Source organism: Oratosquilla oratoria, chromosome 1 (genome assembly GCF_046742065.1).
Source record: "Oratosquilla oratoria isolate Oo_2021 chromosome 1, ASM4674206v1, whole genome shotgun sequence".
Classification (NCBI taxonomy): Eukaryota; Metazoa; Arthropoda; class Malacostraca; order Stomatopoda; family Squillidae; genus Oratosquilla; species Oratosquilla oratoria.
Window position 1 is genome coordinate 97,283,448 of NC_134777.1, and position 18,448 is coordinate 97,301,895.

The window sequence follows — 18,448 nt, forward strand, 5'->3', positions numbered from 1 at the left end:
GGAAAAATATGTTTGAGATGAAATGTCTGAGAAGTATGGTAGGGGTTACTAGGTTGGATAGAGTGAGAAACAATGAAGTGAGGAGGAAAGTGGGAGTGAAAAAGGAGATGGTAGATAGAGCTGATGAAAGATTATTGGGATGGTTTGGACACATGGAAAGAATGAGTGATGAAAGATTAGTAAAAGAGGTGTGGAAGGCAGAGGTGGAAGGAGTGAACTTGAGGAGATGACTGAGGATGAGATGGGTGGATGGGGTGAAGGGGGAGTTGAGAAAAAGGGGAATGTCTGCTGAGCAAGGAGGGAGAAGGCAGGAGATAGGAATGAGTGGAGAACAACTGTGTATAGATTATGATACTGTTATGCAAGGAAGGGAGGGATGGGAGAATTATATTTTGATCCAGCCCAAAGGGATTTCTCCCTGTCTTCTCTTTTTCTGGATGAAGGGCAGTTGGCGGATGACCCATCATCCACAAGGAGCTGAGATGGGAGGGGTTGAGGGGGTGGTGGGAAAGAAATGGGTGGGAATAGTACATGCCTCTGACTTTGCTACCTCCCTTATAAGGGGGAAAAAAGCTTTTGGTATATAGATAAATATCTATAAGAAATGCAAATACTATGCAAATTGATGAAGTAGATGAGATGAACATCCCTTTTAATCACATCCCTTCATCCATTCATATTCACCCTCCATTCAATCCTGTTTTGCACATTCTCTTGAGAGATATTGCACATGTATCTGAAGCTCCTCTCACCCTATCCATCTACCTCATTCTTGATCTTCCTCTCAAGCTCACTCCATCTACTTCTGCTTTCCATACACTTTTTGCTTGTCTTTTCTTATTCTCTCCATATGCCCAAAATTACCTCAATACTCTTTGCTCTACCTTTTCTGAGAATTCCTGTCCTGTCCCTGTTCTCTGCCTCACCTAAACATTTCTTATGCAGTCTATTTTTGTAATATGTACATACATATACCAAGGCTTTTTCCCCCTTACAATGGAGGTAGCCAAAAAGAAAAAGGCATAAAATGATTCCCACCCATTCCATCCCTAAATACACACTCCACTCCCCTCCACCCTCCCTCCCATCTTAGCACCTCCTGGATGACGGGTCATCCCTGCACCTTGTCCAATGCCTAGGGTCAGAGGCAGTGTCGCAAGGCACAGCACATCCACAGCAAGGCTGCTTAACCCATTAAACTCCGATGACAAGAATCATGTCATCGGAGTTTAATGGGTTAATTAAATCGGCGACCCCCCTCTTCGCCCCCCCCCCCATGCAGAAAAGGAGACGAGGAGAAATCCCTTTGGGCTGCGTCAATTTTTGCTTGCACATACTACCTCACGCCCCATCCCCCCAACCATTCCACGTCATGCATCACAACATCATCCATATACAACCATTCTCCATTCACCCCTGTCTTCTGTCCTCTCCCATCCTTCCTCAACAGACATTCCCCTCTTCCCCAAAGCCCCCTTCACCCCATCCATCCATCTCATCTTAGGACATCCCCTCATGTTCACCCCCACCACATCTGCCTTCCATACCTTTTTTACTAGTCTTTCTTCACTCATTCTTTCCATGTGTCCAAACCATCCTAATACTCTTTCATCAACCCTATCTCCCTACTACCTTTCCACCCCTATTCTCCTCCTCATTTCTCACTCTATCTAGCTTATCAACCCCCATCATACTTCTCAGACACCTCATCTCAAACATATTCAAACTCCTTCTCTCTTCTTCTCTTATGTTCCATGTTTCTACCCCATACAGTGCTGTTGGCACAATCACCCCATCATACAGTCTCCTCTTAGCATCCATTCCCAAATGTCTATTCCTCATTACACTCTTTAATCCACCAAGGCATTTACTCGCTTCTCTCAATCTACATTCTACCTCCACCTTCACTCCACCTTTTCCTGCCACATTTGCACCCAAGTATCTAAAACTGTCCACTTCCTCCAGTCGCTCTCCATTAATGCTCACTTCCAGTCTGCTGCCACTTTCACCCCTTGTACATCTCATCACCTTACTTTTATCCACATTTATCTTCAGCTTTCTTCTATCACACACACTCCCAAACTCTGTCACCATATTCCTCAATCCCTCCTCCGATCCTGCCTCAAGCACAGTGTATTATGTAATACGTAATATGTACTATATTATATGTAATATGTACTATATTTCTGAAGTATTTCATCTCAAAAAACATTCAATTGCTTCCACTGTAAGTACCATATGCATAAAGCACCTACATTTTTATGGGTTCTTTGGCCAAAGAGTATTGGGTATTCTGAAAGAATGGGTTTTCAAGAATGTTACATTCACAGGAAGTACATGTCATTGTCTGTAAAAGTTATTAGAAAGAATGCATCCAGTGATATGTTTATGTGAGAATGGGTGGACGAAGAACAAATAAAGATGGGCTGGAACTCTTTATTGTTATGTTTTAACTGATACATTCTTCATCAGAAAGCTGTGTGCAAACAGTGCGAACCTTAAATTTAAGGTTCATGCTGTTTGTACACAGCTTTCTGAAGAAGACAGTTCCAGCCCATCTTTATTTGTTCTTCGTCCACCCACACACTCATCTGTCAAATCCAGTGATTCAGTATGCTTATGTGTTTCTGTGTTTCACATTTTATTAGAGAGTGCATTTACAATGATGTTTTGTCCAACATTCTGTCAGCTGTCCAAGGTGGCTGATGCCGTAGAGAAAGTGGAAGACAAAGAAATGAAGTTAGAATTCTCCAGAATTCAGCAAGCCCTGAGAGAGTATGAATACATTTCTGATCTGGTGAGTGATTTTTATCTATTTATCTATATAGCACAAAGGAATTTCTCCCTGTCTTTATTTTCTGCATAAAGGGATGGAGGTTTGCTGATTAAGTGAAGTGGCCTTGTTGTAGATATACTGTGTCTTGTTGCATTGCTTCTGACCCAGGGCAGAGGGCGGGATACTGGGATAACCTTTCCTCCACAAGGAGCTAAGATGAGAGGGAGGCAAGGGTGGTGAATGGGAGTGGAATGGGTGGGGGTGGTTTTGTGCCATTTAATTTGGCTACCTCCCTTATAAAGGGGAAGAAGCCCTTGGTATATAGATAGGCCTATATAGCAACAGGCTTCTTCCCCCTTGTAAGTAGTTAGCCAACCAAAGCATGCACCCAATGTCCACCTGTCCCACACCCATCCATCACCCTTCCAGTGCCTGCTTATTTCCTTTTTAAAAATCTCTTAGCTCCTTGTGGATGAAGGGCCATCCCTGCCCACCCACTACCTGGGTCAGAAGCAATGCAGCAAGACACAGTACCCATACAGCAGGGCCTGACAGGCAGATCTAGTTTACCCCCACTGCTTCATTTACATGATGGTCCTCCTTCCTTTCCATTTCAAGTAACAACAAAGATGAGGAGAAATCTCTTCAGTCTGTGTCAGTTTATCATCTGTTTACTGCCATTCTCCACTCACACGCCAACCCCCTGTCCATTCCCTTCCCTGCTCAACAGATATTCTCCATTTACCCAAGGCTTCCATCACCCCATCAACCCATCTTACTCTTGGTATTCCCTTCAAGTTATACTTATGTTATTAGAGTTTGTATTGTAGATTCAGTATAGCTGAAATGCCACACATTCAAGCAAAGACTAATTTGTGCATAATATATACATATATTGTAAATGTATATACATGTACCAAAAGGTCTCTTCTCCCTGATAAGAGGGGTGGCCATGTCAAAGCATACTCTCTTCTCTTCCTCCACAACCATCAAACACCAGCTTCTGGAAACATATTCATAATGATATCACTTACTGCTCCATTAACACACTAAAAGACAATACATTGCTGTATTCCAGACCCCCTGATATCCATCCCTCTGAATCCTCTCTCCCACGAAAGGACAGAGTCCACATGGCCAGACTGTGATGCGACCACCACCCAGCCCTTCTAAGCTACCAGAAGAGGCTGGATGACCGCATTGTGGACAACTGCCCAGGATGTAACATTTCACCCCATACCATTCAACACATAATGGAAAACTGCATTATACACAATCACACATGCAAACAACACAACATACACTCTATAAAGGATTTGTGGGAAAACCCCGTTCTGGTCGTGACTTTCCTTGGGGAGATGGGACTGCTCAGACAAACAGTCTAGAGAACGACAACAACAACAAATCCATTTTACATCTATCTGAAACATATTCATTGTTCCTCCCGTCTTAGCATCTCATGGAAGAAGGATCTCTCACACACACACAGAGCAAACAGAAGGCTGGTGATACAAGCTCCAAGCCAGCGATTTTTTGCATGAAACAAGGAAACACCTATGTTTGTATTTATGGTGAAGAAACTATAGCTTTTGAGAGACCACTATGGTGATAAAGTATAAAGTATCCAGGTTGATAAAGCATATTAACATATAGAATGGAGGAAGGAAGAGAAGAAAGAAACAACAATGAATCACCGAAAAGAGGACTAGACATGAGTAGAGTAGAATCACCACTTGGAGTGATAGTGAAGAGGACTTGTCAAAACAACACACCAAAAACAACTCAAAGGTGGGAAAATAATGTTTTTTCTGGGTTCCAACGGGACAGGACAATATAAGGTAAAGGATTAGATACACAGAGAGAATCTAGGTGTAGCAGTTTACTAAGGCGAGACATTAACGGTGTGATGGAGGAATTAATAGACTTAAGAATAGATTATAGAGCAATGCACAGAAAAATAACTAATCTACAAAAAGCAAATGAAGAAATGAACAGAGAGCTTAATGAACTAAAAAGTGAACTAAGCATGATTAGAAGTGATAATAAAAGAAAAATGAAGAGAGAAACATAAATTAGGAAACTTAAAGAGGTCAAAGAACAATTACAAGCAGTCACCAAAAAAGTGAGAGAGTCAATTAAGGAGACCGATCTCCTAGAAATAAAAAAAAATCAATGGAAACAAGAACAAGAAAATCAGAAAATAACATTTTAAAAAATAGCACAACAGCAGGTAGAGGAAAGGCTAAAGAAACAGTACCGTATTTTTCGGTGTATGACCCGCGGCTTTTTGCCTCAGAAAGGGGCCAAAATTCGGGGGTGCGGGTGCTATAAAGGTGCGGGTCATCTGTGGATTCTGGTTAGAAAGTGCCCTCTTACGCAGTCAAAAAACAAAACAAAAAAAAAACGATTAGTTCAGTTTAGTTGGGTGCCCTCTCGGATCGGGGATTTGCGGGAGGACCGACCAGGTTCATCGAATGAAAGTTGATCAATGTCATAATACAGCGCGCACGATCGAGACATACGACAAAGAGAAGGTAGGATTTGTCAGTATCTTACCCGCTTTACATGCTCTTGTTAGTAATAAAGACAAATAAAACAGGCCTAACTAAACAGCATGAACATACAATACAACAGTGACTGGTACCAACACCTACATCGTGTGTCGCGATCAAACAAAAACAAGCGGGCAGCCATTTTCGCACTTACAAATTACAAACTGTACCTGATTCCTTAATGCTAAATTTGTGCATTACATGTGCATATTGGGTCGTTCAAGCATGGAAAAAATTAAAGAATCTACTATTCAGAACGGTTTCCGTAAATCAGAAACGTGCCATCCTGCAATGTTCGATGCATGCTACGACTCGGAAAAGGAATCGGACGAATCTGAAATCGAAATGGAAACGGATGAGGTCACTGCATCAGAATTGGCCGATTTATACCGCAACCTCTTCCATGATGAAACAGAGGATGAGGAATTCGATGGCTTCGTGAGCGATGATACGCCTTCATAAACATTATTGACTCTGTCGTCTGTGATCACTGACTGTGCCTTTTTTCTAATAACGATGTGCTCCATTGACTGTTCATAACAGTTCAATGATGTGCTCTATTATTGTTCTATTCTATTGAAAACTAAACATTGGAAATTGTTTGGTTTGATAATTAATTACCAGTCTTTGTATGTATTGATTGATTAATTACCGGTAAACAACCAAACAGAGTTTTATGGCATTATTTACACGAATTGATTAAGGTTCTTTTTAATATATATATATGTGCAATAAAATATATTGAAATGTAATTTGTTGGTTAGTCTTCATCACAATCAGAAATAAATAGGACTGGAGGAATGCTGGTATCATGATCATGAATCGCAATGCCGCGTCTTCGACCCATCCCAAAGGCATCGTAAGATCAGTTGCACACTTTCGAGATCACCCCTCTTTCATCGAAACTACCACTACATCTTGTGGCAGCTTCAGAAACCAAATTGTGAGGTTGTGTATGTACGTGTCGGCCTTTGATGTGTGATGAATCCTGAAAAGCAAGATATCACCAAGAAACCTGCCAATATCGGAAAACATATATCTTTTTTTATAAATCACATAAGCATTGATGAAACAGAAAATTTAGAAAAAGCCTCAGCTTTGAAATTACTTTGATCACCACGTCAACGGCCGGCCGTTACAACAACCGCCGTGAGCTGTGCCTGTGGCCACCCATGCATGGGTATTATACTGTACATCGTTGGATCGACAGTGCCGTGCATGCCATATGACTGCGGGTCATACAGCGGTGCGGGTCTTGTGTGGATTTTCACTAAGGTGTAAGGTGGTGCGGGTCATATAACGTTGCGGGCTATAGTCCGAAAAATACGGTAATTAAAGTCATTAAAGAAAAGGAAAATTGGGTAAGAGACACAGTAGATAAAAAAAAGTGCATTGTAATTTATGGCATTAAAGAAAAACATGTATACAAATATCAAAGAGAAAAAGAGAAAGAAATTGCAAAGGAAATTCTGAAAGTGGTTCAGGAAGAAGGACAGGAATACGATAAAGACATTGATGAAGTGCATAGGATGGGACAGTACTCTATAGAAAAACACTATAGGCCACTAAAAATCAAACTAAGGACTCGAATGATAGCTGAAGTACTATTGAAAGCAGCAAAACTAGCAAACAGTGAAAAATATAAAAATGTATGGATAACATTGGAAATGAGCAATGAGGAAATAGAAAAGGAAAAAGCACTTAGAAATGAAGCAAATTAATAAAACGAGAAAAGAACAGAGACTGAAAAGAAGGAGTTTTTTAGAGGGTACTGGACCTGTGGCTGAGAAAATGGTACATCAAATAAGGAAACATAAACCAAAAAAGAGAAGGAAGAAATTAAAAATGACATACATACATACGTACATATACCAAGGCTTTTTCCCCCTTACAAGGGGGGTAGCCAAAAAGAAAAAGGCACAAAATCAATCCCACTCATTCCACCCCTGAATACACTCATCACCCCTCCACCCTCCCTCTTATCTTAGCACCTTTCCTAAAGGAAAAAAAGATGACCCGTCATCTTTTTTTCCTTTAGGAATTTCCCCTGTGGGGCTACAAGGAGAAGGATGCCTAGTCCCAATCCCCATCCCTTTCTTCTCGCCTCTTACGATCCAAGTGGGAATACTTGGTGGCAGTATTCTTTTCCCCCACCACAGGGAATTCCCCCATCACAGAAAAGGAATACTCAGAGAAATGGTACAGGACAGCAACAAGGGGTTGGAGGACAGCATAACGGAGGGACAGTTGTAGTATAAAAGTGTCATCATTTCTCTATGAACAGAGTTTTCCTCTATCATAGACAAAATGATGTGAAATTAAAAATAACATATATAAACATAGATGGAATGATTTATGGACTAAATGAATTAAACTATCTGTTAACAGAGAAACCTGACATAATGGGAATTGTGGAAACAAAATTAAAAGGTCCACTACCATCAAATACTATAGCACAAGGTCTATATAACCAATGGACAAAAAATAGAATGGAAAAACAGGGTGGAGGAATCATGTTCTTGACTAAAAAAGTTTAAATGTGACAAAGATAACAGAAGGAAAAAATAATGTAGAATTGATTATGATTAAAGTTGAAAACGGAAATATGAAAAGTAGAAAATTTATAGTAGTATATGTGCCCCCAAAAACACAGGCTTGGACTGATAGTGATCATTCCAAACTACTGGAAGACACAACGAATACATTAATTGAATTAATGAAAGGAGGAAACATAGTAATTATGGGTGACTTTAACTCAAAGGAAATATGTTGGGAAGAAATGACAGTAAAAGGTGGAGAGGAACTTTGGGGAAATATTCTACTGGATATGACCATTGAATACACATTGACTCAATGGGTGAAAGAAAACACCAGATATAGAAACAATGAAGAACCATCGAGACTGGACTTAATATTCACATCTGAGCCTGAAATAGTGGACAAAATGGAATACAAGACACCAGTTGGGAAGAGTGACCACATACTAATAGAGTTCAAACTAAAAGAACAAAATGATATGAGAAGAGATGACATACATACATATACCAAGGCTTTTCCCCCTTACAAGGGAGGTAGCCAAAAAGGAAAAGGCATAAGATCATTCCCACCCATTCCATCCCTGAATACATTCCAACCCCTCCACCCTCCCTCTTATCTTAGCACCTCATGGATGACGGGTCATCCCTGCACCTTGTCCACTGCCCTGGGTCAGAAGCAGTGTCGCAAGACACAGCACATCCACAGCAAGGCCGCTTCATTAAATCGGCGACCCCCCCTCTCCGTCCCCCCATGCATAAAAGGAGAAGACGGTGAGAAATCCCTTCGAGCTGCGTCAAATTTTGCTCACACATACTACCTCACCCCCCATCCTCCTACCCATTCCACCTCATGCATCACAACATCCTCCATATACAACCATTCTCCATTCACCCCTGTCTTCTGTCCTCTCCCATCCTTCCTGAACAGACATTCCCCTCTTCCCCAAAGCCCCCTTCACCCCATCCATCCACCTCATCTTAGGACATCCCCTCATGTTCACTCCCTCCACATCTGCCTTCCATACCTCTTTTACTAGTCTTCACTCATTCTTTCCATGTGTCCAAACCATCCTAATACTCTTTCATCAACCCTATCTCCCAACTCCCTTTCCACCCCCGTTCTCCTCCTCGCCTTCTCATTTCTCTATTTTGCCTAGTAACCCCTATCATACTTCTCAGACACCTCATCTCAAACACATTCAAACTCCTCTCTTCCTCTCTTATGTTCCATGTTTCTGCCCCATACAGTGCTGTTGGCACAATCACTCCTTCATACAGTCTCCTCTTAGCATCCATTCCCAAATGTCTATTCCTCATTACACTTTTTAATCCACCAAGGCATTTACTCGCTTCTCTCAATCTACATTCTACCTCCACCTTCACTCCACCTTTTCCTGCCACATTTGCACCCAAGTATCTAAAACTATCCACTTCCTCCAGTTGCTCTCCATTAATGCTCACTTCCAGTCTGCTGCCACTTTCACCCCTTGTACATCTCATCACCTTACTTTTATCCACATTTATCTTCAACTTTCTTCTATCACATACTCTCCCAAACTCTGTCACCAACTTCCTCAATCCCTCCTCCGATCCTGCCACAAGCACAGTGTTGTCCGCAAACAGCTGGCTTACCTCCCACTTTTCTCCATTTTCTTTAGCCATCTCCAATCCCTGACCCACCGCCCTTGCATTTACCTCTCACACCAGCCCATCCATGTATAAATTGAACAGCCAGGATGACATAACACATCCCTGATGAAGTCCCACCTTTACCTCGAACCACTCACTCTCTCCATTTCTAATTCTAACACAAGCTCCTAGAAGCTTTCCTCCTATCCTGTATATCTTCATAACCTCCCACAGTGCCTTTCTGTCTACCCTATCATAAGCCTTTTCCAGATCCATAAAATCCCCCAAAAAATCCTTCCCCTTTCCTATAGCTTTCTCACATATCTGTCTTACCACAAAAATCTAATCTACACAACCTCTACCTGTCCTAAATCCACACTGTTGCTCACCAATTACTCCCTTTGTTCCTCTCCTCATCCTCTCAATCAAGATCCTCCCATAAGCCTTCCCAACTACACTTAACAAGCTGATCCCTCTGAAACTACTACATTCACACTTGTCCCCTTTTCCCTTGTAAAGTGGAATTATACAGGCACTCCTCCAGTCCTCCGGCACTCTACCCTCTCTCCAGCAAACATTAAATAACCTCACCAGCCAGTCCACCATCACTGTACCTCCTTTTTTTTTAGACATTCTGCATGGCATCCATCCAGACCAGGTGCCTTACCTGCTTTCATCATCTTAACAACTGCCTTCACTTCATCCTTCCTTATTTCTCCTCCATTTTCCTCACTCATCACGGTCATTTTCTTAGCATTTCCCACTGCAACTATCTTTCCCTCCCTATCCTCCTTCACATTTAGCAACTCCCTAAAATATTCTGACCATCTTCCCCTTACTGCCTTCTCTTCCATTATCATCTCTCCATCTGCACCTTTTACCTTTTCTTCTCTACTTGATTTGCCTCATCTTCCTCTCTTTATTTCTTTCCAAAACATCTTTTTATTACTTTCAAAATTTTCTGTCATACTCTTACCCCATTTCACATCTGCTCTCCTCTTTGCCTCCTTTACCTTTTGCTTTACTTCTCTTTTCTTTTCTTTGTACCTCTCATATGACTCCCTCGTCCTATTTTGTAACCAATCTGTGAAAGCTCGCTTCTTCTCTTCTACAACCTTCTTTGTTTCCTCACCCCACCATTCACTACCCTTCCTTCTATTTCCTCCTATCCTTCTTGTTCCACACACCATCTTTGCACACTTTGTGACTCCCTCCTTGAACCATCCCCATTCCTCCTCCACACCTAGCTCTACTCTATCCTTCACTCCCTCCCACTCCTTCAGCTTCTTGTACTCCTTCTCCTTTTCCTTTTCATTTAAAGAGTTCACTCTAAGCACCTCCCTACCTTTTGTCCCTTTCCTCTTTCTCCATCTATCCTCCACTCTCAACTTACCTTCCACCAAAAAATGATCTGATATTCCCCCACCCTCTCCCCTTAGCACATGTACATCCTTAACTCTTCCTATCATAATCCTATTTACCACTACATAATCCATTAACGCTCTATCTACCACCCTTCCCTCCACCACCCTCTCCCATGTGTACTTATGCTTGACTTTCTTCCGAAACACTGTATTTGCTATCATCAACTCTCTTTCTAGACACATTTCCACCATCAACTCTCCACTACGATTCTTTCCTGGAACTCCACATTTCCCAACCACTCCATCAATTGGACCATTTCCTACCGTAGCATTAAGGTCTCTCAATACTATTACATTGACATTTCTCCCTAAATCCTCTATGCACTCATTTAAATCTATCCAAAAGGCCTCCCTTTCTTCTACACTCTTCTCACTGCCAGGCCCATATGCACTTACAAAGACCCACATCTCCTTTCCCAGTTTCACCTTCATCCACATTATCCTTGAGGAAACCTCCTTCCACTCCACTACATGTTTACCTATCACTTCACTTACTAGAATAGCCACCCCTTCCCTCCCTCGACCTCTCTTCACTCCTGATAACCTCCCACTTACACTCCCAAACTTACACTCACCCTTGCCTTTCAACTTAGTTTCACTCAAAGCCAACACATCCATCTTTCTTCTCACAAACATACTACCTATCTCTTCTCTTTTACTCTCATCTGTACCACATCCATGCACATTAAAAGACCCAAACCTTAGGGTGCTGGTCGGAAAACTCCCAGACCCTCTTATGCCTTTACTTTTTCTTTTAGGAATGTGCCCTGTGGGGCTACAAGGAGAAGGATGCCTAGTCCTAATCCCCGTCCCGTTTTTCTCGCCTCTTACGATCCAAGTGGAAATACTTGGTGGCAGTATTCTTTTCCCCCACCACAGGGAATTCCCCCACCACAGAAAATGAATACTCAGAGAAATGGTACAGGACAGCAGCAAGGGGTTGGGGGACAGCATAACGGAGGGACAGTTGTAGTATAAAAGTGTCATAATTTCTCTATGAAAAGGTTTTCCTCTATCATAGACAAAATGATGTGTGGCTCTGGTCCGCAGGGGCGCCCCATATAGACCCTAAAGTATCAACTGCATGCTACATAGAAAAGGAAGACTAATGTACAACAAAACGGACTTCAAAAAACTTAGAAAACTTGTTCAAAATACAAACTGGGAAATTTTTTAAAATAAAGAAACAAAGATGGAAGAGAAATGGAACATATTAAAAGAAAAATACAAAGAGGGAACAGACAAATACATACCAAAGAAGAAACAAAAAGGGGTATACATAAAGTGTTGGTATAACAAAAAGTGTAGTGAAGCTAAAGATAGAAGAGACAAAGCCTAGAAAAGATGGAAAAAAAAAGAAAAAAAAAAAGACCAAACTAAGAAATGAATATGTAGAAATATGCAGTGAAGAAAAAAGAAATTATGAAAAAGACATAATAGGAAAATGCAAAGACCAACCTAAACTATTCTACAGATATATAAATGACAAACTAAAAGACAAACATGAAATATTGAAACTGCATGAAGGAAATAAAGAATATATAGATGATATAGAAATGGCTGAAATTATGATCAAATATTTTAAATCTGTATTCACAATTGAAAACTCACAAAATTGGGAGGAAGGATAGAGAGAAAGATCCCCAGCAATGAAAGAAATAATGGTGACACAGAAAGAAATAAGAGAACAATTAAAAAACCTTGATGTTAGAAAGTCACATGGGGTGGATGGAATTGCAAATTTTACTGAAAGAATGTATAGATGAACTAATGGACAGAATACACAAGATAATTGATTTCTCACTCAAAGAAGGAAAAGTACCACAAGGAGACAAAGAAAACCCAACCAACTATAGATTGGTCTCCCTTACAAGTACTATAGCAAAAATATGTGAAAAAGTTATCAAAAGTAAATGGATTAAACACTTGGAGGACAACAAAATACTAAATCCAAAACAATTTGGATTTAGAAGTGGAAGATCATGTGCCACAAACTTAATATGCTTTTACTTGAGATTAATAGAAATAATTCAAGAAAGGGATGGATGGGCAGATTGTGCCTTCTTAGATTTACAAAAGGCATTTGACAAAGTACCACACAAACAGCTGCTAAGAAAAATTGAAACAATAGGTGGAATACAAGGAAAGTTATTGGAATGGATGAAAGATTTATTGAACAGGAGAATAATGAGAGTGGTACTCAGAGACAAGAACTCAAAATGATAAGTGGAGTCCCACAAGGCTCTGTATTGGCTCCGATAATGTTTGCCATATATATAAATGACATGGATGAAGGTGTGGAATGTTATATGAACTTCTTTGCAGATGATGTGAAACTACTAAAGAGAGTAAGTACAGAAGAAGATTGCAAATCATTTCAAGAAGACCTGGACAAAATCTGGAAATGGAGTCAGAAGAGTGAAGTGAATTTCAACATCAAGAAATGTAGTATAATGGAATTTGGAAAAAGCAAAAACAGAATATCAGGACATTACAAAATTGGTACAAAGGAAATTAAAAAAGTCAACTCGGAAAGGGACCTAGGAGTAACTATCACCAATGACATGACACCAGACAAACATATCAACAAATTAGTCGGAGAAACTTTCAATTTATTAAGATCAGTGAAAGTAGCTTTTGACTATATGGATGAAGAAATGGTAAAGAAAATATTAGTTACATTGATAAGACCAAAATTGGAGTACACTGTGACACTGGACACCTAATACTAAAAAGAACATAAAGAAATTAGAAATAATTCAAAGAGCAATGACAAAGGTGGCACCAACACTCTCCAATTTGACATATGAACAAAGATTGGATAGATTAAATACCTTCCCTGGAACAAAGAGAAAGAGGAGACCTGCTAACCATATACAGAATTATGAAAGTGTTGGAAGTCCTTGATAGAGATGACTTTTAAAGTGGGATAAAAAAAACAAACAAAAAAACAGAGGACACAAAAAGGAACTTAAAAAGGATAGTTACAGAAGAGATCTAAAAAGGAATAACCTCACACACAGAGTGATAGATATCTGGAACAAACTGAATGAAGAAACAGTGAGTGGAAAACTATACAAGAATTTAAGATCAAACTGGATGCTGAGAGATACAAAAGCGGGTCACCACGAGCATAGCTCTCTTCCCATAAAATACGACTAGATAAATACAACTAGGTAAATACAATAGCACAAGAAGAAATAATAGATCAACTAACCTTGATGTCAAGAAATCACACAGCCCAGATGGAATTACAAATTGGATCCCAAAATAATGTAAAGAAGAATTAATGGACAGTATAACATAATAAGTTCCTCACTCAAAGAAGAAAAAATACCAAAGGACTGGAAAAACGCCAATACTGTATCAAGATATAAAGAAGGAAACAAAGAAGAACCAACAAATTACAGACCAGTCTCCCTTACAAGTACTGTAGCCAAAATTTATGAAGAAATGATCAAGAATAGAAGGTTAAAACACCTGGAAGAAAACAAAATAATAAACCTGAGACAATTTTTATTCATGCAAGGAAGATATGTGCCACAAACTTAATCTGTTTCTACTCAAGACTAATAGATATAATACAAGAAAGGGATGGATGGGCCGATTGTGCTTTCCTGGACTTACAAAAAGCCTTCGACGAAGTACCTCTCAAAAATTATTAAAAAAAACTTGAAAACATAGGAGAGATACAAGATAAATTACTAAACTGGATGAAAGATTTCTTTTATGGCAGAAAAATGAGAGTAGTGCTCAGAGAAAAGAGTTCAGCTGAGGAGGTAATTAGTGGCTCCAATAATGTTTGCTATTTATGTGAATGACATGGATGAAGATGTGGATTGTTACATGAACTTCTTTGCAGATAATGCTAAATTGTTGAGGAAAGTGAATATTGAAATGGATTTTGAATCACTACATAGAGACCTAAACAAAGTTTGGAAATGGAATAAAGAGTGGGAAGCAGACTTCAGCATTAAGAAATGTAACATAATGGAGTTCAGAAAAAATAGAAAAAGAATATCAGGACATTATAAAATTGGAACAAAGGAAGTAAAGAAAGTAGGATCTGAAAAAGATCTGGGAGTAATTATCTCAAATGACATGTCCCTTGATAAACAGATAAACAAAATTGTTGGAGAATCTTACAACTTGCTAAGATCAATAAAGGTGGCTTCTACTTATTTAGATGAAGAAATGGTTAAAAAAATACTAATCACACTAATAAGGCACTAGAGTATGCTGCGACACTATGGTTAACCAGTACCAAAAAGAGTATAAAGAAAATTGAACGAATCTAGAGAGCAGCCACAAAAATGGTCCCAACACTTTCAAACCTGTCATATGAGAAGAGAATGGCAAAATTGAAATTATCGACTTTGGAACAAAAAACAGATAGAGGTGACCTGCTGACTATTTACAGAATCATGAAAGGCACAGAAGTCCTTGATAGAGAGGACTTACTAAATTGGGATAAGAGAAATACAAGGGAACATGAAAAGAAACTCAAAGAGGAAAGTTATAGAAAAGACCTGAAAAAAAACAGTTTTCCACACAGAGTAGTGGATATCTTGAACAGACTAGATAAGACAGTAGTGTGTGCAAAAACTATACACAAATTTAAGAGCAAACTAGACATTGCAAGATGCAAAGACAGGACACCACAAGCATAGCTCCCCTTCCTGTAAGATACTAGGTAGATACACACACACAAACTCTTTCACCACCTTCTTTAATCTATCCTCTGACTTAGGAACAAATACAGTATTATCTGCAAACAACTGGCTCATCTCCAAATTCCCTCCTCTTTCACCAACTCCAAACCCCTGCCTAGCACTTTTATATTTACCGACCTTACCATCTTATCCATATACATGTTGAACAACCATGGTGACATTACACAACCCTGGCACAGCCCCACCTTTACATCAAATTACTTGTTTTCTCAATTCCCAACCATCACACAAACTCAAATACTCACAAAAAAATTTTGACCACCCTCAAAAGACTTTCTCCTATCCCATACATCCACAACACACTCCTCAACACCTTTTTTTGTTGAACCTATCATATACCATCTTCAAATCAGTAAAATCCCAAAAGACATCCTTACTCTGGCAAAAAATCCTTGTCTTATTACAAAAATGTTATCTGTGTACATTATATCTTAAACCTACATTCTTCTTCCCCTGTTACTCCAGTTCCACTCCTAATCATCTTAACACCCATATACATTACCACCTACCTTCCCATACACCTTACCATGTACATGTAACAGACTGATTGTTCAAAAACTACTACATTCATAATTGTCCCCAATTACCTTGCATAGTGGAACTACATACCGAAATATTTTCTTTCCCTAGGAACACATTAAACAATCTTGCTAGCCAGTCCATAACTTCTCCCTTCATTAGACACTCCCAGACAAAACCCCAAAATACTAAGCACTTTTGACATGTTTTTCAGTCCCCTTATCAAAGACCTGGCAGTAGAAACAGACAAGAAACTAAATATACTAAAAACAATAGTAATCATAGGTTTTTGGTCATCAGGAGTGACTAATTACTGTTTGTGAACAATTCATTCAAACCATGCTCATTGCTCAACCATGTTCCCACAGTCAAGAAAACAGACATTTTACAAACAACGATATTTTGGTTCCCAGTAGAGTGCAAATATAAAAATGTATTTAAATTTCCTCTTTTCCAGGCACTTGATGATGCTTTGTGCATGCCAATTGAAAAAGACAGAGATGATAGAAAATGGAAAAATGTAAAGCAAGAACAAAACAAAGCACTGTTAAGGGCTTCCTTCAGGTACCCATACAAGAAACATAAAGACACCAACAACAGACAGGTAAATCCACAAAGGCTTGGTCTAATGGAAAGGGAATGAATGAGTTAGATGCAAGAAAATAAAGATATTTGATATGTATATTATGTAATATGTAAATTGTATAAATTGTTATTAAAATATTTTGCATTTACATTTCCTCATGGCATAAGATAAAGGAGGCAAAGAGGAAAGCAGATGTGAAATGGGGTAAGAGTATGACATATTTTTGAAAGTAATAAAAAGATGTTTTGGAAGAAAAGAGGAAGAGGAGGTGAATCAAGTAGAGAAGGAAAGTAAAAGGCATAGATGGAGAGATGATAATGGAAGAGACAGCAGTAAGAGGAAGATGGGCAGAGTATTTTAGGGAACTGTTAAATGCAAAAGGAGGATAGGGAAGGAAAGGTAGTTGCAGTGGGAAGCGCTAAAATATGACAGTGATGGATGAGGAAAATGGAGGAGAATTAAGGAAAGATAGGGTGAAAGCAATTATGAAAATGATGAAAGCAGGTGAGGCACCTGGGTTGGATGGGTATCATGAGGAGTTCTAAAAAAGGGAGGTACAGTGACGGTGGACTGGCTATTGAGGTTGTTTAATGTTTGTCTAAAAGAGAGTAGAGAACCGGGGGACTGGAGGAGTGCCTGTATAGTTCAACTTTACAATGGAAAAGGGACAAGCTTTAGGAAAAGGTAAGGATGTTTTTTTGGACCTTTATGGATTTGGAAAAGGCTTATGACAGGGTAGACAGGAAGGCACTGGGAGGTATTGCAGATATATGGGATGGGAGGAACGCTGTTAAAGGCAGTCAAGAGGAGTAGTAGAGCCTGTGTTAGAAATGTGTTAGAAATTGAGGTAAAGGTGGGACTTCACCAGGGATGTGTTATGTTACCTTGGCTGTTCAATTTATATATGGATGGGGTGGTGCAAGAGGTAAATGCAAGGGTAATAGACTAGGGACTTGAGATGGTTAAAGAAAATGGAGGCATTGCTTCTGACCTGGGCAGTGGGAGGGAGATAGGCACCCTTCATCCACAAGGAGTTAAGATAAAAGGGAGACAATTGTGGCATTGATGGAAGTGGATGCATGCCTTGGCTGACTACGTTTCTTACAAAGGGGAAGAAGCCTTTAGTATATAGATAGGTAGATAGATTGTCACTTCCTTCTTTCTTGAACTATATCTCCTCATCTTTATGCAGTGATAGGCAGTATGAAATCCCAAAAATGTGTCACTGTAGTGGAGAGGTTAATGATTACCTACTGTAATCTAACTTAATGGAGGATGTCACCTTCATTTTCTAACACTGACACCTTTCTAACACCTCGACATGAGAGGCACACAAACACTTGCTGCAGCCACCACAAACACATCACACCCGCTACACTACATAGCAGAACACCCACACACACCAAGAAACATTAAAACTACACCCAAAGACCTTTATTACGCACAGATACTCTCTTCTCTTCCTCCACAACCACCAAATACCAGCCTCCGGAAACATATTCATAATCATATCACTCACCGCTCCATTAACACACTGAAAGACAACACACTGCTGCATACCAGACCCCCTGATATCCACCCTTCTGAATCCTCTCTCCCACGAAAGGACAGAGTCCACTTGGCCAGACTGCAATGCGGTCACCACCCAGCACTTCTAAGCTACCAGAAGAGGCTGGACGACCGTGTTGTGAA

The 18,448-nt window shown here is 39.8% G+C and overlaps 1 protein-coding gene across 1 annotated transcript in view; it reads left to right on the forward strand.

The window, feature by feature from the left end:
• The window catches only part of LOC143024316 (pentatricopeptide repeat-containing protein 2, mitochondrial-like), a 40,713-nt gene extending 23,822 nt beyond the window's left edge, over positions 1 to 16,891 (forward strand). The window contains exons 6-7 of the mRNA XM_076183118.1: positions 2,690 to 2,797; positions 16,628 to 16,891. Of these exons, the coding sequence (XP_076039233.1) occupies positions 2,690 to 2,797; positions 16,628 to 16,813 (294 nt within the window). The 3' untranslated portion in view covers positions 16,814 to 16,891. The remainder of the gene's footprint in view (positions 1 to 2,689; positions 2,798 to 16,627) is intronic.
• Positions 16,892 to 18,448: the final 1,557 nt, after the last annotated feature.